Raw genomic sequence first — 19607 nt, forward strand, 5'->3', positions numbered from 1 at the left:
CGAGCAGGCTCCGCCCCAGACACACGAGTCAGTCCAAGTCCCGCCCCCTGACCGAGGCCCCGCCTCCCGGGCTGCCGCGACCCCTGCGCCTGGCGTCCGGCGGAGGCGCTAGAGCGCTGGGGGAGCGGGCGGGGCGGGGAGGGGCGGGGAGGGGCGGGGCGGGCGGCCTAGGAGGCGGGGCGGGCGGCCTAGGAGGCGGGGCGGCGAGCCGGGGCGGGCGGAAGGAGCGCGAGGCCGGAAGGAGGCAGCGGGAGGGCGGGAGGCAGGAGCGGGCCCGGAGCTGCTGGGGCCAGAGCGGCGGCGCCGCCATGTCCGACAGCGAGAAGCTCAACCTGGACTCTATCATCGGGCGCCTGCTGGAAGGTTGGCCGGGGCAGGGGAGGTGGGCGCCGGCCGCGCCCTGGTCCCCTGCCCGGCCCGGAAGTGGCGCGCGGGTGGACTTGCCCCTCCCAGGGCCAGCTTAGACTGGGCGGGGACGGGCCGCGAGGTCCCGTGGCCGCAGGTGCCCCCCCTTCCCAATCGCGGCGCGCCTGGGAGGTCTGGGGTTGCTCCCCTTGCCAGAGCAGGGCGGGGGGCGCACGGGTTGGCCAGGGCTCTTGGGGTGAGAGAGAAATCCGAGAAGCCTAGCCCCCCCCAAGCAAGGGGTCCCGTGTTCTGAGGTTTTGGCAGGCCTCCGCGCACAGCAGTCCCCTCTCGAGTGTCTTGAGGGTCGCTGGGGGTCTCGTCCCTTGAGGCTTGAGGCGGGGGTCCCAGGAGGCTCAGCAGCAGCAGCTGCCCCTGGGCAAGGCGGGGCCCGGGAGGCCCAGGCGCCCCCCCAGAAGTGCCTATGGGGCCACCCATGTCACCCACCCTCTTCTTGCCTGAGGGTCCTGATGCCTCATTCCACTCCCAGTGCAGGGCTCGCGGCCTGGAAAGAATGTACAGCTGACAGAGAACGAGATCCGTGGTCTGTGCCTCAAATCCCGGGAGATTTTCCTGAGCCAGCCCATTCTTCTGGAGCTGGAGGCACCCCTCAAGATCTGCGGTGAGCCCCCTGCCCAGGCCCCTTTGCTTCCTGAAAGTGGGTACCCCCTCACCAGCCAAAGTCCCTGGATCTCTCCTCCCTTGAGCCCAACCCTGGCCCTGGGTTCAAGTTTAGACTGCACCTAGTGCTGACCTGGTTCTCTGGGTCACAGGCGACATCCATGGCCAGTACTACGACCTTCTGCGGCTGTTCGAGTACGGCGGCTTCCCTCCAGAGAGCAACTACCTGTTTCTGGGGGACTACGTGGACAGGGGCAAGCAGTCTTTGGAGACCATCTGCTTGCTGCTGGCCTATAAGATCAAGTACCCCGAGAACTTCTTCCTGCTCCGTGGGAACCACGAGTGTGCCAGCATCAACCGCATCTACGGCTTCTACGATGAGTGTGAGTGGGATGAGCATCTGGGGCTGAGCGGGTCCTGAAGGGCTCTCCCGGCCATTCAGTGCGACCCTCGTGTTGACCTGGTGGCTGGGGTAGCAGTGTCTGACGAACACCTGCTAGACTGAGCTCCGTGAAGGCAGGGCCGGGCCAGTTCACGTCTCTCCTCCCTGCCCTCCTGGCATGGGTCCTGGTGCTCAGGAGGGACGTGGTGAATGGCTGCTGACTGAAGGGCTGCCAGCATTCTAATGCAGGGCCTTGCCTGCCGGCACTCCCCTCCAGTGCATCCGTTACTTAAGCACTTAGGATGCCTGTCTGGACTGGGCTCTGTTGGCCAGAAGCTGAGAGAGACCAAACCCGGTCTTGGCCTGGCTCTGCTCATGTGCAGGGGCATGGGTGCCAACCCTGAGGTTGTTCCAGAACTGGAACTCTGGGGTTCCTGTGGACTCGGCTGCTTTAGAATTCCTCCTGCGAGGCAGTGGGGTGAGGGTTGGCGGGGCGGGGTGGGGGTTCCCTTCTTGCCTTCCATTCTCTTCTCCCAGCTGTGTCTGAACAACACACAATGTGCCCTGGAAGGCCCAGAGACCCACACTGAGGGTGGGGCAGACAGGCCTTCTCGTGAGCCCTCTCCTTCCTCTGGGCAGGCAAGAGACGCTACAACATCAAACTATGGAAAACCTTCACCGATTGCTTCAACTGCCTGCCTATTGCTGCCATTGTGGATGAAAAGATCTTCTGCTGTCACGGGGGTGAGGGCGGCTCTGGGCCGCATGGCAAGGGAATGCTTGGGCAGGACGAGCCTGGCCACATCCCTGGGGCATTTGGGACAGAAGTGTTAGCTGGAGGACACGTTCTCAGCCACCTGGAACACCTCTCCCTGAAGTCCCGGTTTGGATGTCACTTCTTCCACAAAGTCCCCCCGCACCCCAGCGTTAGGCTGCACTCACTGTCATGTCGTGGCCTCGGCTTCTTGCGTGGAGTTTGCTTGTCTTTCTCCAGGGAGCGCTGTGCTCCTTGAAGGGACAGGGACTTGAAGAGGCAGAAGGCGATGAGCTCCGCCTGTCTAGGCTCCCAGGAATCCAGGAGAGGGCGGAGGGTTGGGGGAACAGAGGCTGATTGGCAAAGGCTTCCTGGAGGAGGGAGGGCCCTTGTTTTGAGGCTTGAGGAAGTGACCTGCCCCCGGTGCCCCCCAGGCCTGTCCCCGGACCTACAGTCCATGGAGCAGATCCGGCGTATCATGCGGCCCACAGACGTGCCAGACCAGGGCCTGCTGTGTGACCTGCTGTGGTCTGACCCTGACAAGGACGTGCAGGGCTGGGGCGAGAATGACCGTGGCGTCTCCTTTACCTTCGGAGCTGAGGTCGTGGCCAAGTTCCTGCACAAGCACGACCTGGATCTCATCTGCCGGGCACACCAGGTGGGCTGGCAGCTCTGGTCTGGGTGGCAGCGGGGGACGGGCAGCAACACCTGCTGGACTAACTGCCCCCACCCCCGTCCAGGTGGTAGAAGATGGCTATGAGTTCTTTGCCAAGCGGCAGCTGGTGACACTCTTCTCAGCTCCTAACTACTGTGGCGAGTTTGACAACGCAGGCGCCATGATGAGCGTGGACGAGACGCTCATGTGCTCCTTCCAGGTGGGGTTGGAGATGGGGACGGAAGGGGCGGGGGGCCCATGGCTCAGCCCCATGAGCCTGACCAGCTTGCCTCTTTTAGATTCTCAAGCCCGCCGACAAGAACAAGGGGAAATATGGGCAGTTCAGCGGCCTGAACCCTGGAGGCCGGCCCATCACCCCACCCCGCAACTCCGCCAAAGCCAAGAAATAGCCTCCGTGTGCCCGCCCTCTGCCCCAGATGGTGGATTGTACAGAAATCACGTGCTGTGAGGGTTCGTGCTGGCCCCCTAGGGCCGCCTGTCACAGGCAACACGGAGCCTTGGTGTATTTTTCTTTTTTTTATGAATCAATAGCAGCGTCCAAACCCCCAGGGCTCCTTCCACCTGCACCTGCAGTGGCTGCAGGCAGGATCCTGGGGCTGAGGCTGCAGCTCAGGGCAGAGCAGGGCCAGAATGTGGGTCTCCAGCCTTGCTTGGCCTCAGGGCTGGCAGCCGGATCCTGGGGCGACCCATCTGGTCTCTCGAATAAAGGTCAAAGCTGGATTCTCGCCATGGCGTCTGTCTCCCTTGTCCCAAATGCCGTGCCTGGCGACCCTTCCGCCTAGGGCCACTTGGGAGGCTTGCTGGGCATGGGGCCCCAGCCAGGGAAACACCAGCCACATGCTCAGGTCACAGGGGCCCTTGGAATTTCCAAGCCAGGGCCAGAGAGTTTTGGAAAAGCAAGCAAAACTGTGTGTACCGGCCACAGGGGATCCCCGAGGTGTGCCCAGGATTTGAGGGAGGGACAGGTCCTGATTGGCAGAGAAGGTGAATCAGTAGGGGCCAGCAGCCCCACCGTGGTTTTTCCTTAGGGAGGTGGGCTTAGAGAAGGCAGGCCCCCGACCCTGGCCACACAGTGGGATTAAGAGGTGAGGGACCTCCCAGCAGGTGGCAGCGCAGCACCAACACTGGGAACAGACATGACGGACTGGGGGCTGAAGGGAGACGACAGGACCCGGGCCAGTCACACATAGCCGAGCAGGGCCTGGGGGAGGCGGCAGGACCAGCCAGCTGAGCTCCAGCACAGCCCACCTCTACCACCCACCCTGGAGGAGAGCTGGCCCCGCCCCTGGTTGGCGCTGGGAGATGGGGAGGCTGGGGCTTCCTCTGGTCCAGTCCTCCAAGGACTTCTCGGCTCAGCCTTCCCCCTCACTGTCTTCAGCCAGCACGGGGCTGGGGCCCTGGGGAGAGTGTGCAGGGGCCAGGATGGAGCCAAAGAACAGCGAGCGGAACTGGCGAGAAAACAGAGGAAGCCGAGTGAGCTCTGGAGGCTGCTCCCTCCGCCTCCCATCCCTGCCTCCGTCTCCAGCCAGCCCCTACCTTCTTGGGTGGGGGAGTCCCAGGCACGGTGCTGGGCTCGGTGTCATCGTCCTCCTCTGAGTGGGAGCCGGGGCTACAGGGGGGCTGGAGGCCAGGTGAAAGGGAGGTGGAGGGCAGTGTCCGTGAGCCCTCACTGCCCACGGTGGTTTCCATGGCGATCATGTACGAGTCAATGTCGTCAAGGGCAAAGTCGTCCAGCTGGGGTGTGCTGTAAGCAGAGACGGTGTTAGCAAGGACAGGGAGAGAAGAGGGAACAGAGGCAGGGCCCCACCTTGGAGGGCTCAGCGGGGGGCTGCAAAAGCCCTGTGACCGTTGGTGACCTCTTGGTTTTATTACTTCCTGATTTGGTGGGAGGGGAGAGGATGCCTGGGGTTAAGTGGCTGCTTCCTGGAGGGGGTGGACCTGGAATCCTTTCATCAGAGTTGAGGTAGAGGCCTGAGGGAGGCATCTTGGGGGCCAGTTTAGCTCAGCTGGGGGAGGGGAGCAGCAAGTCCTGTAAGCTGGGCCACGTGGGGCCCAAGCCCGCACCTTCCCAGGGGACAGGAACTGGAGAACACTGGGGCCCAGGGACATGCTGGGCGGAGGGCCAGGCCAAACTTCCTCTGCTTAAACTACACTGGGCCCAACCTCCCCAACCCACCTGCCCTTTCAGCCGCCGGCTTCCCCAGTCCCAGGCAGCCCCCGGCTTCCCGGCAGCCCTTTCCCTCCTCTGGCCTGGGAGGAGGCTTGGAGGGGAGGCCTCAGCCAGAGAAGGAAGCCAGCCCGACCCTGGGGACACTTCCCTGGGTGGGGGGAGTCTCTGAGTACAGCTGCCCGGTAAGGTTGAGCCTGCAGGGCTGGACGCTGTGAGCACTGCAGGGGCTGGGGCCCAACAGGAAGTGGGGGGAGGGGGAGGCGCAGACGCTGGAAGCAGCAGGCTCCCCAGGGTGCACAGAGGTGGGGAGGGGGAGGAGTGGGTGGGCAGCGCTCTTACCTGTGAGCCTGAAGCTGAGGCGCTGGCCGCTGGAGCTCCGGGCCACGTAGGTCCTGGGGGTGCGGGTCCGGCTCTGAGAGCGTGGCCAGGACAAAGTGGCCGTCTAGCAGAGAGTCCTTGATGGCAAAGATGGCTGGCCTGGGCAGGTGACGGGTCCAGGCAAGGTCAAGGCCCTTTGGCTCCTGGCATCCCAGAGCCCTCCCCTCCCTGTCCTGAGGCTGGGAATTACCTGCCCGGGCCATCGAAGTAAATGCTGAGAGACAAGTTCGCTGAGTCAGCGAAGCTCAGGAGCCCCTGGGGAGGGAGAGGCAGAGCAGTGAGGCCCCGGGCGGGGCAGGGAGGAGCGGGTAGACGGGCGGTGAGCGCGTGGGGGGCAACCTCACCCGGAATTCCTTGAGGCAGAAAGTGATGGCCACCCCTTCTTGGGCCTGCAGCTGCTGGAAATCCTCCCCCCCGATGCTCATCTCGGTCACCATGGCTTTGACGGTGCTGTCTGTGGGGACAGCAACAGGAGGAAACCTGGGCCCTGCCCCATCCCAGCCCATCTCTGCCCCCTGCCCCAGGCCATGTCTGGCTCCCTCACCTGCCTCCTCCTGGTAGCTACGCAGGATGACCCTGTGGCCACGGCCAATCCCCAGCGTCACTTCGGCCAGCGCAGGGGGGAAGGGCAGAACAGCCTCCCCCAGGACCCTGTGAGGAGGGCACAGCATCACCCCAAGACTCAGCCCCACCCAGTGGCTTCGCTCTCAGGACCTGAGGCGGGACGGTGACACACACCAATGTCCAAACGGAACCAGGCCAGGCCTAGCATGCCCCCAGGGAGGACAGGAGCGGGACATGGTCCCTGCCCCGTCCAAGGCTCCCAGGCTGTCGTGGGAGGAGAAGTCCGCTTGCAAGAGACGGGGCAGACAAGAGCAGAGCCCGCAGAAGACAGCAGGAAGCACGGGCTGTTTGCGCTGAACCAAACCGGGCAGGCGCCACCTGGCCACCCACGGGTGGGAGACCATCCCCACACTGTCTGCATAAATGCGGCCTTCAGAGAGAGCCCTCAGATCCTTGTCTAGTAAAGACACACGCCGATAAACAGTTACAGGTGAAATAACATCTGGAATTTGCCTCAAAACACTTGGGACAGGAACTGGCGTCTGCTTTTATATGAATTTAAAATTGTCCATAAGAAAAAGAGAAACGGGGGCTTCCCTGGTGGCGCAGTGGTTAAGAATCCGCCTGCCAATGCGGGGGACATGGGTTCGAGCCCTGGTCTGGGAAGATCCCACATGCCGCGGAGCTACTAAGCCCATGAGCCACAACTACTGAGCCTGCGCTCTAGAGGCCACGAGCCACAACTACTGAAGCCCGTGCGCCTACAGCCCATGCTCCGCAACAAGAGAAGCCGCCGCAATGAGAAGCCCACACACTGCAACGAAGAGTAGCCTCCACTCACTGCAACTAGAGAGCCCGCGCGCAGCAGCGAAGACCCAACGCAGCCAAAAATAAATAAATAAATAAAATAAATTAAAAAAAAGAGAAACAATTGCTTTTTTTTTAAAGGTTTTTTTTTTTTTGTATTATGTGTAACAGAGACAAAACTATTTAAGTCAATAAACTTTTAAGGAATTTCACATGTTCTGATTCTTTCCACTGCCAATCACCTCAGTTCCTCCAAACTCATAATCTTCAAGATAAAATAGCCCTTTCAGAAATAAGCTGTCATGTGAGTCAGCCCCCAATTCTCTTAGTTGGGCTTCTTTGATCTCCAATGGAATATGGACACACGTCAGAATTCCCCACCTGTAATCTCTGGGATCCAATTTCCTCAAGCAATTTACTTTAGGACCATGTTTAGGGTCAGGAGGTGGATCTGCCTGGTCCTGAATTTGACACCCTCTAAAAATGTACTAGGTTCAAATCATATTCACTCCTAAGCCATCACACCCTAGAACAGTGCAGATCGCTGGGATAGGCCAATACCTAAGATAAAAGAAGTCTGACTGTTTTTCCAATGATGTAGGTTTACGGAAAAAGCCCCATCAGGATAGATCTCAACACAACTGCTCTTTTCAAAGAAGAAAGAGAAAGAAAAATCTTCAAAATACAGACCACAGATTGATTCCCTCTTTCTCTACCCAAAGGGATCCTGGGCAGTGCTGTTTCAACAGAACTCAGAAAAACAGAAAGTCAGGACCCAAAGGGACCTTGAAGTTACCATGTCCTGCGGCTACAAAAAGAAAAGAAACACAAGACCTTGGGTTACTTGGATGCAAGTGGCACCCAGCGTGTGGGCGAGTGGGAGGGGAGCCACTCCTCTCTGCTCTGGTCTTCACCAGGGACCTTTGCATCTGCTGGAGTCTCCTGGGCCCTGCACAGCCCCTCTGATTCCCCAAAACAGCTCCATCTCTACAGCTGCTTATTCAGGCAGCCCTCCTGGACCATGACTTCCCCGCCTAGCCTCCTTCCTTGGCCTCCTGCTGGGACCCCTCAAGGCTAGAGCCCAGCCAGGTAGGAAGAGAGGCTGCCCTTGAATGGGGATCATCCCAGAAGGATGACGAAGCCAGAGAAGGATCATGAGTCCCTGAGCCACAAAAATTAAGGGACCTTCAAAGGTGTTCAGGCCAGAGAAGACTCGAGGGCAGGCCAGAGACCTGTTCTCTGACAGAGGAGTCAGAATGGGTCTGAGTGGTCAGAAAACCAAGTCAGACCTTTGAAGTAGAGAATACAGACTCCAGAAGACAGTGAGGAACATGGAACAAGGGAGCACCCAGCCCCTCCTCACTCCAGCCTCTGCCCTTAAAGAGCCAGGCAAGGACCTGAAAGCAAGCCAGGTTGGATGAACTCCTTGAGGTCTACAGAAACCCTGTAGGGCAAATGGAGGCGGTGCCTTCTTAAACTGACCGTTGAGGCCCAAAGAAGGAAGAGAGAAACCTAGGCCTCAGCTTGCAACCAGGGAGCGTGCTCACCTTGCTGGGGCACGGAGCACGTGGGGGCACACGGCTGGGTCGAAGACAGCCTGCAGGGACTCGCAGTCCTGGAAGGACAGGTTGTGAGTCTTCCTCACCCCTGGATGGGCAGACAGGGTCTCAGTGGGCCTCGCCAACCTCCACCCCACACCGCAAGGACGACCTGGCCAGCCAGCTGCTCACTCACCGTATTTGCAGTACAGCTGAACTACCAGGCGGCTGCTCCTGCCATTCAGGGAGATGCAGCATTTCTCCACGGTCTTCTCCAGCATCGCCAGCGAGCGGAAGACTGAGAGGAACGACTAGGCGATGGAAACACATCAGCCCAGGCCTGCGCCCCCACCAGCCAGCTCTCACGTCCCCTTAGGCTCTGGCCCACCACGGGCTCAGCACTGTCACACCGGGAAAGGACTTCCCCCACACACAGACATTTACACCCTTCCAGGCCTTCGTTCATGCTGTTCCCCTTGTCTGGAATGCCTTGAAAGACCTGCTTACCTTTCAAGGACCAACCTGAATGTCACCACTCTCTGCAGGTCCCTGGCAGAATCAATTAGCCTCTCCACATCTCCCATCACTCCCTGTGGATGTCCGTACTATGCCCCTGCGCTGCATTTTGCACTGGATTGCTCCTGCATACATTTCTCTCCCCAGCTGGCACCTACTGTGTGCCTCAGAGCAAACGCACTGTGGTAGCGGTTCCTGGGGGAGTGCACTGCCACTGCTGAGGGAGGAGCCTCACCTTCATCAGGATCTTACAGCGCAGCGGGTCCTGACCAGGGGTGGCCGCCTGGTACTGCTGGAAGAAGAGCGGGGCAAAGAGGAAGCAGGCATAGGCTGAGCGGGAGGAGTTCACGGTCCGGAGGGAGAGCTGGGCCAGGAAAAGCAGGGAGAGGGATGCAGTCACCAGCAATGTCAGGCCCAGCCCTCTGGCCGGCTTTTGCTCACACACTTGCCCTAATGTCCTCCACTTCCACCATCGTCTGCTGAATCCCTCCCTCTCCTTCCAGTCAGCGGGTATCTTCTCCATGAAGCCTTCCCGGAGGGCCCCTCAGCACCGCTCCTGCAGCAAGGGCCCTACACAGCCTTCAGCGCCGACCCCACCCGCCCCCGGGCACTTCAGGGAGGGCAAATGCTCTCAATTCACACACTGGTCTGGGAAGATGACAGGGCTCAAGGTGACGTCCCAGCAACAGGGGAGGAAACTAACTCAGCAGACAAATCTGCCCACCGGCATCCTATCTGATGGGGGCGAGACTCGAGCCCAGGTTAGGGCTCCCTGTGGGAATCTCACACCCCCTCCAATACCGTGGCTCCTCACCCCGTCTTCCAGGGGCTCCAGGTAGAGTTCGTCCCCGATACGGGACAGAGAGTGGACGGCCTTGCCGAGCACTGCGGGGAGGAGAGGAGAAACACTGGTTTGCTGGCGCCTTGGGCCGTCCCACGTGCCCCCAGCCGCCGTCTGGCCCCAACTCACCCTTCACGTTGCTGCCCGTGACCAGACACTTCATGCTGCTCCCCGCGGCCGGGCTGTGACAGGCGGCGGGCCCCGGCCTGGACCCCAGATCGCTGCTCCCCTCCGGGTCTCCCCTGCCGCCGCGGATGCCCTGGGTTCTCTTCCCGCGCACCGCCCCCGGAAGCCCCGCCCCCGCCTCCTCATTGGGCCACACGCCTGCACCTCCGTCACGTGAGAAAAACGCTCGCCGGCTACGCCGTCACGTGACAGAGTCCGTGCCCCGGGGGGGCCGGTCACGTGATTCGGGAGCGCCGGGCGCCTTTCCGGCTTGTCTCTTCGTGGGGTCCAGGGCCTCCCTCGGCCCTTCAGCGCCCCGGGTGAGCCGGGCCTGTCAGCGGGGCCCACCGCGGCTGCGCGCCCGAACGCAATGCGCTCAAAGGGTGTGGGGGAGCGAATCCGGAGATGTGCGGGCGAGCCCGCCTGGGTCACTAATTTAGAACGGATTTTCTGGGCGTCTGTCGGGGGTACGGGGTCGAAGGCAGACCGTCGCACCCAATCCGAGCCGGGGACACGCACGGAAGCAGCAACCACCGGCTCTAAAAAGAAATTAAAGCACGTTGCAGCAGGATCCCGGGGTGGGAAGTGGCTGTTCGCTCTGGCTTCGAGGATCCTGCGTTGATCCCGAAGAAGAGAAGATTCTCCGGACAGAAAGGGGTAGAAGGGTGTGGCTGGCAGGGGAAGGCGAGAGTAAAGACTCAGCGGTGCATGGGGCTTTGCCCCCGTTGGGAGGGAAGTGAGTCTGAGAGGAGGGGTGAGCGCTGCCAAATGATGAGGGTCACTAACGGGAAGCGCTGGAAACGTTTTCTGAGGGTAGACGCATGCGTATGTGGCCCTTTGAAAAACGACCAAGGGACTGTGCCAAAGGAGGGGCTTCATCGGCGGGCAGGTCTTCCCCTAGTCCTGGGCCTCAGTCCTCCGCTGCGTGAACTGGAAGGGAAGTCCTGGAGGGGCTCCCTGACCTCTAGTTCCCTGCAGCACCCAGTGTGTTTTGAAGGGCCCTGGGCACCACTGCGTTCCTTTAGTGCCCATCTGGACTTGCCCCTCTGGTACTGTCCCCAGTGAGGAGGCCGTGTTTGTCTGTGGGCCCCTTGCCCTCCTGCTCCTGGCCTGCAGTTCTGGACCCCACTTTGTTTCTTCCTCTCCTTGCCCTCAGCTCTGCTACCTCAGGAGCACTGGGGGAGGTTATTCTTGCCTTTTAGGGGGGGTCCGTGTAAATGGTACCACCTCTACCCAGACATTTAGGTCAGTAAACCTGGAGTCATCCTTGACCCCATGCTGTCCCGCAGCCTACATACTACAAGCCTCCAGCAAGCCCTGACTGCTCTGCCTCTCACACAGATGGCAACTTCGTCCTCCTCTCCCATGTCCACGGCCATCGTCCTGGCTCAGGCCACCATCATCTCTCACCCGAATGACTGTGGGAGCTCCCTGGGTGGTTCCCTGCCTCCTCCAGTCCTCTCTCCAAGCAGCATCAATGTGACCTTCCTAAAATGTCGATTGTGTCATGCCTCTCCCTGGTGTAAACCCTGCAGTGGTTCCCAATTACTATACTTGCCATCAAATCTAAACCCCTTGGGGATTCCCTGGCAGTCCGGTGGTTAAGACACCACGCTTTTCACTGCTGAGGGCATGGGTTCAATCCCTGGTGGGGGAACTAAGATCCAGCAAGCCGTGAGTCCTGGCCGCCCCCCCAAAAATTCTAAACCCCTTACCCCAAACCTGCAGGAAGGAGCTGGCCCCACCCATCTCTCCACCTGTCTGTGGCCTTCCTGTGCAGCAGAACTGGCCCCATCAGTTCCCTGAACCAACCACATCCTTTTCCACCTTGGGATCTCTGCAAAGCTGTTCCCACCACTTGGAATGCTCTTTCCCCTTCTCCCATGCTGGCGCCTTCTCTTCCTAGGGCTCAGCTTCAGTTGCCCATCCTCAGATGGGCCTTCTCTGCTTCCCCCTCCACCCCCACCCACCCGCATTGTCTAGCCAAGCCCTTGCTCTGGGTTATCCACAGCACTTATCCCAACTCAACATTATTTCATAGTGTCTACTTCTTTAATGCCCCTAGTATGTCAGCCCCATGAGGGCAGGGACCTAGTCTGTTTTGTTTGTTACTGTATCCCTCTGCCTCCCACAGGGCCTGGCCCTCAGCAGGTGATCAGTAAGTATGCGTTCAGTGAATAGGTGTGTGACCCAAGTGTAGCTGAGTTGCCTCTGGTTCCCTCGTAGCACGTAGCACGGTGCTGTGATGAAAGGAACAAAACTTCCAACCTCTGCCCACAGTCCCACAGTCCAACCCTTCCGTGGACGATAGCTGTCTCCCCACATTATGTGCAAACCCTCCCACCCAAGGAACCTAGCATTCGTTATTCTCTTCCTTACTTTCCTCCTTCTCTCTGGATCTCGCCCTCTCTCTTTTTATTCCAGTGAAAATCAGCAGAGCCTTCACGGCTTCTCCACCTCTTCCCCACAGCCATTGCCGGAGCAGCCCAACTGGAACAGAAGATAGATGCCAAAACTCCTTGGAAGGCAGGGAGGGGAAGGTGTGACTAATCGCACACCCGTGCCTCTGCCCCTGACACCTATGGGACCAGTAGGGTCCTGTGGCCTCAAGGTCTTTGGAGCAAGGCCCCGGGGGGAGGGAGAGGGAGACATAAATGCTTTAGGACTTTCTTTTTTTAAAAAAATTTATTTATTTATTTATTTGGTTGTGCTGGGTCTTAGTTGCAGCAGGCGGACTCCTTAGTTGAGGCATGTGAACTCTTAGTTACGGCGTGCATGTGGGATCTAGTTCCCTGACCAGGGATCGAACCCGGGCCCCCTGCATTGGGAGCACACGGAGTCTAATCCACTGCACCACCAGGGAATTCCCAGCGCTTTAGGACTTTTGATGAGTCTTTCTTACGCTGCACACACACACCTGCTAAAAGCTGGGAATCACTTGACCCTTCTGAAGGGTTCAGACATGAGAAAAGAGCCTAGAGCTGGGACTCGGGAGTTCTGGGTCTCTGGTCTGTGCTTCAGCGCTGACTTGCTGTGTGACTTTGGGCGAGTCCCTCCTGTCTCTGCGGCTGTACTTTGTGGTTGGTGGCACGAGATACTCATTGAGGTCCCTTCCCACCTCGATGTACTGTGATCCTGAGGGGGCCCTTCGGCTTCCCTGAGCCCATCACCTAGCCACAGCTCTGGAGAGGAGCTGGAATTGGCAGGCCTGCTTCCCCCAGGCTGTGGGGCTGGAAGGGAGCTCTCCAATTGGAGGCCAAGCAGCCTCTCCAGGCTTGCAGTTGGCATAGCCAAAAAGGCCTTTCAGGTCCAGAAGGGAGAACACGCAACGGGGAACGAGGGCCTTGTGACTCCAGCCCTGCTACAGACAGCCTCAAGCAAGTTGAGGCCCTTCTCTGAGCCTGTTTCCTCCTTGATAAAATGAGGGGGTTGGATGAGATGCTCTCTCAAGATCCTTTCAAATCCCACATTCTTACGGTCTTCACCATACCCCACAGTAGAGGTGGTCTCCTGCAAGTACACAAGTATGTGATTGTGTGGGAGTGTGTGTGTGTGTGTGTGTGTGTGTGTGTGTGTGTGTGAATGTCAGAGGTGGATATGGAACGGATGAAGGTGGTTACCATTTCAAACTTTTAAACTAATTTTCTGTCTGGAAATTTCTTCCGTTCAACCACCGCTTCTCACTCAACTGGTTACGTTTGAAATCGCAGAATCCTCAGAGCTCAGTAATTCGTTCATTTAACACGTGTTAGACACGCTTTCCTAAGTGTAGGAAAGAAAGCACACGATGAAAATCCCTGCCCTCGTGGGCTTCCACTCGACTAGAGAGAGACAAACCAGAGGGCCTGGCTGTGCCAAAGCCTCTGGCAGAGTCTGCTGGGCTGCGCACACGGGAGACAGGATTTGCCTGGTGACTCTGGGGTTGCCGAGTGGGCAAGGGAGCTCTGAGCTGCTGGGGGCACTGAGCTGGTGGGGCTCTACTTGCCCACCTATCATGCCTTTGTGGCACGCCAGGTGCCTCGAGCCCCCAGAGGCAAGCCCTGCCTGGGCCTTTCTTGTTCACTGGCATTTCTCCCAGCAACCAGAACAAGCCTGGCACATAGCAGTGGTTTAATAAACATAGGGCAGATGCCCCAAGAGTATAGGGTTCAGAGAGGTTACAAGACTTGAAGCCAGGGACTTCCCTGGTGGCGCAGTGGTTAAGAATCCACCTGCCAATGCAGGGGACACGGGTTTGAGCCCTGGTCCGGGAAGAGCCCACATGCCGCGGAGCAGCTAAGACCGTGCGCCACAACTACGGAGCCTGCGCTCTAGAGCCCGTGCTCCGTAACAAGAGAAGCCACCCCAAGGAGAAGCCCGCACACCACAACCAAGAGTAGCCCCCGCTTGCCGCAACTAGAGAAAGCCTACGTGCAGCAACAAAGACCCGACACAGCCAAAAAAAAAATAAATAAAGCCCTTAGTTCACACGGTCAGTGTTGCTGTTACTGTGATTGCTGTGTCCTAGCACCTCCATCTCTGGCGTGACCCCCTCATGGTATTCTGGGGTCAGGACCAGGGACAAAATACATCATCAGCACGGACGAAGCCAGGATGAATCCATACTAGGAACTGAGAGGGAAATCCCCCCACAGAAACATTACAGAGGAAAGTTCTGGAGGCCACGAACTGGAAAATACTCAGAGAACTGGGGTTGGGGTAAAAGTCAGCCCCAAGAAGAGGCGTGGGTGTAGGCGGGGCTGCGTGCCGCCCCTTGATTCTACGCCCCTTGATTCTGGGCCCTCGGTGTGCCCTCTGCCCCACCAGCTGCTGGAGGCTGGCATGAGGTAATGGCTGTGCCCACACTGCCAGGCTCCAGGCACAGGTCAGAGACCAGGTCCCTTCAGACTGCAGGGCTGAAGGTGGAGGGAGATGGGATGGAATTTTTAAACCCGCTGATGGGAAGGGGAAGCTCAGGCTTGTTCACCAAAACCTGGCATGCTGGAGTTACAGGGCCCCCTTGGAGCACAAGTGAGGTAAGTTTAGGACAAATCAAAGGCAGCGTGCTTCACCCAGCAGGGGAGGACTCCGATGGAACTCATTACCCCAAGATGTGGTCTCGGCTGGAAGTATAAATAGCTTCACAAAAGGTTTAGATAAATCTGTGGATGACAGCTCCATTCATGGGTTAGAAGGGAAGGAAGCTGTTTGTGGCCTGTGGGCCCGTGGGGAAAGCATCAGGGAGGCGACCTGGCCTCCCTGAGACCACCCCTCGGGGCCCCTGTTGGAGGCCGTCTTTGGGCCGAGGGGACCCGGGCAGCAGTGTCGGTGTTCCTACAGCCTGGAGCCCAGCCTGAGTCCCCAGGCCCTTTCCTCAGTGCCCCCATCCCTCGCCATCTGCTGTTTCGGGAGCCATGGGACCACCCGCTCTGGGGAAAGCGCCCTGTCCTGGCTGTCCCCTAAGGGACCAGCAGAGGGAGACAGACACCGTGTCCAGTCCCAGCTTCCAGCACAGAGACCAGGTTGGTCTGCCCTGGGGAGGGCAAGCAGGCACCCGAGGGTCCCAGCTCGGTGTCCAACACGGGGCTAGGCGCCCAAGGAGGGAGGGGCCCAGAAGGCATCCTCCCTGGCCAAGGGGGGCTTCCTACGGTGCCGGGGGGGTGCGGGGAGGAGAGACTTCAGAGAACTGGGAGCAGGGCGGGGATGAGGCCACTAAGAGCAGGGCGGCTCTGGAGCCATCTTTCCTCTGTCCCTGCAGACCCCCAGCCCCTGGTGGGCAGGGTGCGGTCTCCGTAGGACCACGCTGTTCCGCGGGCACATACAGGAGGTGCTTCAGAAAGCCTTGAGGGGGGCGACTGAGCCCCACAGGCCCGAGTGCCAGCTCTTCCCGGCCCAGGAACCGGTTCCAGGCCAGGTGTGGTTCCCCAACTTTGGCTGCTCGGCTTCTCCCCAGCCACCCTCAAAGTCTCCCTTGACATCCCCCTGACCTCTGACCTCTCCCTTCTTGGCACTACAGCCATTCTCACACCTGTCCGAGCTCTTGAGTCCCTGTTTCATTTAACAATGAAATTTTCATTTTGCAGCCGTCAGCGGCTGAAACTGACACGTGCTCAGGGTGCTCTGCTGAGGATCACGAGGTGGACCTCCCTGTGTCCATCCTTCCCGCTCCGGCCGGCCCTCCTCCAAGACACTGACCCCCTGTGAGGAGGCTGTCTGGGATGCCGGAAGCAGATGCTCAGGATCATTTATCGTTGGAGGAAAGCTGAGCAGCGGCCCAACTCCAGAACTCTCTAGAGTTCTGTGTCTGTGCCCAGTGTGGGGAGTCAGCCTGGGGGTGCTGGGGACAGGCCTCAGGAAGAAGGCAGAATGGAAAGAACAGAGTAGGTACAGACAGACAGACTTGTAGACATGGAGGCTTGCAGGGGTCGGGGCACATCATTAGCAGAGGTGGGAGGATAGGGCATGAAGGGCAGATAATAATAATATTTAACCTTGTCGCGTGTTAAGTGCCAGAGATTTGACTTGTGTTAACTCAATCATCCCTTATTCTGAGGAAGGCACCATTATCATCTCCCCTGTCTTATGCAAGAGAAAACTGAGGTGTAGAGGGGTCAAGTGGCTCGCCCAAGGTCACACAGCTGGTGAAAGCGGAGCGGCACCCTCAAGTGCTGTCAAGCTCCCAGCGGTGCTGGGACAGCCCCCCAGAGGTGCCAAGTGCAGTCTGTCCTCTGACCCCCTGCCCCCCCCCCCGGGGCCCCTGTGGAACCCAGACAGTCTGGAGAAAGCCTGAGAAGGCTGAAGGAGGAAGGCTGGTGGGAAGGAGGGGACAGAGCGGGAGGAGCCGGCAGTGACTCAGCAGGGCAGGATAAGGATCTTCCTGCAGGATAAGGGAGAGGTAACCCCACTCCTCTGCCGGGTGCCAGAGTCACAGAGCCTGAGGCATGGGTTGTCCAGGGCAATGGAACATCCCGGAGAATGGCGGGGGAGCTTCTGGCGGACGACGGGGGTGGTGGTGGAGCCCCTGGGGGTATCCCTCCTGCCACTGTCCTCCTCACACACCCATCACCCTGACATCCTTGCAGACGGGGAGCGAGTCCAGGTAGGGCAGGGGAGAGGCAGGCAGCAGGACCTGGTTCCTCTCCTCGGCTGGGAGGCAGGGGCTGTGGGCGCCGTTTATCTCGGGAGGCCTGAGCTGGGCCAGGTGTAGGTGGGGGACGCAGGGCTATTGCTAAGGTAGGAGGAGGCCTTTGGCCCCGGGGTTTCCGCTGACATCACAGCCAGCTCAGGGTGAGGCAGGGCCCTCTGGGCTCCTGCCCCTGGAAGAAAGGGGAAAGTGCACTCCCCGCCGCCTTTCCTCCCCCTGCTGCCCTCGGTGGCCCCTGCGCCTGCACAGTCACGCTGGAGCATGCGCCGCAACGGTGGAGGGGCGCCCCTCCTGGGGTGCAAGTCCCTGGCGGCGGCTCGCTTTGCAGGCCACACGGCCGGTCTGGCCCTCAGGAGGTACAGCCTTGTACGCCTTGCCTGCGTACGCTCTGTGCGCAGGCAGCCGTCTGCCTTCCAGCTCAGTGCTCATTCCATGATTCAAACTCACTGCTCTGCTCGCGGAATCTACAATTCCAGCTGAGGGGACTGGAGTGGTCCTGGGCTGGCACCTCTCACCGACCCAGGAGGGCCACGTGGCATGGCTGGCCCAGTCAGTCGTGTGTGGCGGGTCGCGGGCAGGAGAGCCCAGGTCTCCTGCTCCAGGCACATGGGGACTCTCTGTCCCAGAGAACGTGCTCGTGTCCTGAAGAGAGAGAGACCAGGCGTGCCCCAGGTTAGATGCCTCACAGCCAGGGGTGCTCAGCACGTGCTGCTGTCTCCGCGTCCAGCCTCTTCTCCTTTCAAGAGTCCCTGCGCGCCTGCGCCGTGGGGGCAGTTAAGAGGGCGAGGTGCTGAAGGCAAATGGTCCTCAGTTCCAGCCCTGGTTCTACCTCCTGGTGTGACCTTAGACAAGTGACTTCATCTTACCAAGCCTCAGTCCCCTCGTGTGTAAAATGGGGAAACAACAGTTCTTATTTTCTAGGGTTATTGTAAGAATGGAGTGAAATCATTCACATAAAGCCTTAGCACAGACGCTGACTCGTGGTGACAGCTCAGTACGTTTCAACGCTCGTCATGAGTTAAGCCTGAGAGGCGCAAAGGAGCAGCGTGTCACCAAGGAATGCCAGGCGTTGCAGCAGCCTGGCGGAGTCTGTGGGGCGGGCCGCTGCCTCTCGACCCCAGGGCCTCCTAGGCCTCCCCTCTGTGTCCCTGGCACCTGGCACAGAGTTGGAACTCAAGGAATGTTTGGTGAACAAATGAATGAACGAGTGAATGTCCTTACTCATCTCTGTGGGCTTCTCCAATACCACACTCCTGCTCACCTACCAGGAGGGGACTGGACCAGAGGCTTCCCCAGACACCCGAGGGGTCAGGGCCCCTTTATTGCCAGTTCTGCATCTGTGTGGGACATGGGGCCTTTGGGGCATATAGAGAGCCTTCCCTGGGGATGCCAGTTATGGGGGGAGGAGGGGAGGCAGGAGGGAGGGGTGGAACCCTAGCCTGTCCCTGAGCCAACACTGACTCACCCCCAGCCCCTTGGAGGGCAGCTCAGTCGTCTCTGGGTGCCAGCCCTGCCCCCTACCCAGACACACGCTTTGAGGCCTGACCTCTACCCCCTGCGGAGGGTAAGGACTGAAGCCTGGAAGGCCAGAGAGGACATCAAAACAGCATCCTCCTCAGCAGCTCGCTGATACTCCCACCATCCCGTGGGAAGGGAGGCAGAGGTGGTCATAGCGCATTCTGCTGAGAGGTGGTGGGCTTGTCCCCAGGCCCGCCGCCCAATTGGAAGCCCGGCATCCTGACTCCCAGTCCTGCCCTGTGCCCTCTGCCCACTGCAGGCAGCCCCGTGAGCTACGCCCAGTGCGACCCACCGTGGGGCTTCGGCCTGTGGTTGGTTGCCGCTGCCCTTCCTGCCATCCAGCCACATTTCCACCCAGAAGCTCCACCTCCTCCCAGAGCTCTCCTTCCCTCCTCATCCTCTGATCTCAGTTTAATGAGTGTCCCTTGTCACAAGACTGTGAGATTCTTGAAGGCAGGGGTGGGTTTTCCTTGTCTCTCTGTCCTTTACAGGACCTGGCACCCAGCAGGGGCTCAGGAAATACCTGTGCAACGCTTCGTGGGACAGATGGATCTGGAGCTCAGGGGGCCAGTGTCTCCTCTAACCTCTGCCCTGCCCCCAGCAGCAATCCCAGATCGTGAGAGCTGGCAGGGCCCCGAACAAACATCCCTTTCTGAGAGCCACAGGGGTGCAGGAACTTCCCCAAGGTCCCCAGCTGGAAATCAGAGGGCAGCCACCTGTGCCCACCACCCCACAGAAAGCCTGGAGGGGTTCTCGCTGCTCTGCTTCTCCCTTCTCCCCGCAACTCCCTCAGCCCAGCCCCCTTTGGGATTTGGCAGAATAAAGGCACAGTCTTTATTCTAGCCCCTACCCCAAACCAACTGGCAGCTCCTAGCCTGCTGCCTTTGCCCAGACATGGCAGAGGGGCACTGGCAGCTTGGAGACGGAGTTGATTTTCCCTTTGGCAGTAGGGAAGATGGGGGAGGGGAGAGGCTTGCCCCCCCCAACTCCCCGCCAGCCAGGTGAGGGGAGAGGGCAGGGATGCGAGTCCAGACAAGAGGCAGAGGGAGAACACGACTTCCCCAGCTTGTAGGGTCACGGCATCAAGCCCGGGGCTGTGTGGAAAGCCAGTTGTCCCTGCACCCAGCTGGCCTGGGTCCTGCAGACCGAGGC

The 19607-nt window shown here is 59.6% G+C and overlaps 2 protein-coding genes across 4 annotated transcripts; one reads left to right on the top strand and one right to left on the bottom strand.

Annotated features, from left to right (window-relative positions):
- The first annotated feature begins 204 nt into the window (after positions 1-204).
- PPP1CA (protein phosphatase 1 catalytic subunit alpha) lies at positions 205-3560 on the top strand. Its single transcript, XM_082342916.1, has 7 exons — positions 205-363; positions 893-1024; positions 1176-1406; positions 2045-2149; positions 2594-2817; positions 2900-3034; positions 3114-3560. The coding sequence occupies exons 1-7, from the start codon at positions 309-311 to the stop codon at positions 3222-3224; spliced, it is 993 nt and encodes a 330-aa protein (XP_082199042.1). The 5' UTR covers positions 205-308; the 3' UTR covers positions 3225-3560.
- Positions 3339-9954, bottom strand: RAD9A (RAD9 checkpoint clamp component A). 3 transcript variants are annotated; one of them, XM_082342924.1, is made up of 11 exons: positions 9779-9954; positions 9623-9693; positions 9044-9172; positions 8489-8603; positions 8302-8401; positions 5928-6034; positions 5728-5837; positions 5574-5638; positions 5345-5482; positions 4372-4579; positions 3339-4283 (listed from the first exon to the last, which is right to left on the bottom strand). In XM_082342924.1, the coding sequence occupies exons 1-11, from the start codon at positions 9810-9812 to the stop codon at positions 4188-4190; spliced, it is 1173 nt and encodes a 390-aa protein (XP_082199050.1). In that variant the 5' UTR covers positions 9813-9954; the 3' UTR covers positions 3339-4187. The 3 variants fall into 3 exon arrangements, with proteins under 3 accessions (XP_082199050.1, XP_082199048.1, XP_082199049.1); XM_082342922.1 differs by having other exon boundaries at positions 5728-6034; XM_082342923.1 differs by lacking the exons at positions 9623-9693; positions 9779-9954 and having other exon boundaries at positions 9044-9616.
- Positions 9955-19607: the final 9653 nt, after the last annotated feature.

The sequence above is a fragment of the Balaenoptera borealis genome (assembly GCF_965194805.1).
Source record: "Balaenoptera borealis genome assembly, chromosome: 11".
Taxonomy (NCBI): Eukaryota; Metazoa; Chordata; class Mammalia; order Artiodactyla; family Balaenopteridae; genus Balaenoptera; species Balaenoptera borealis.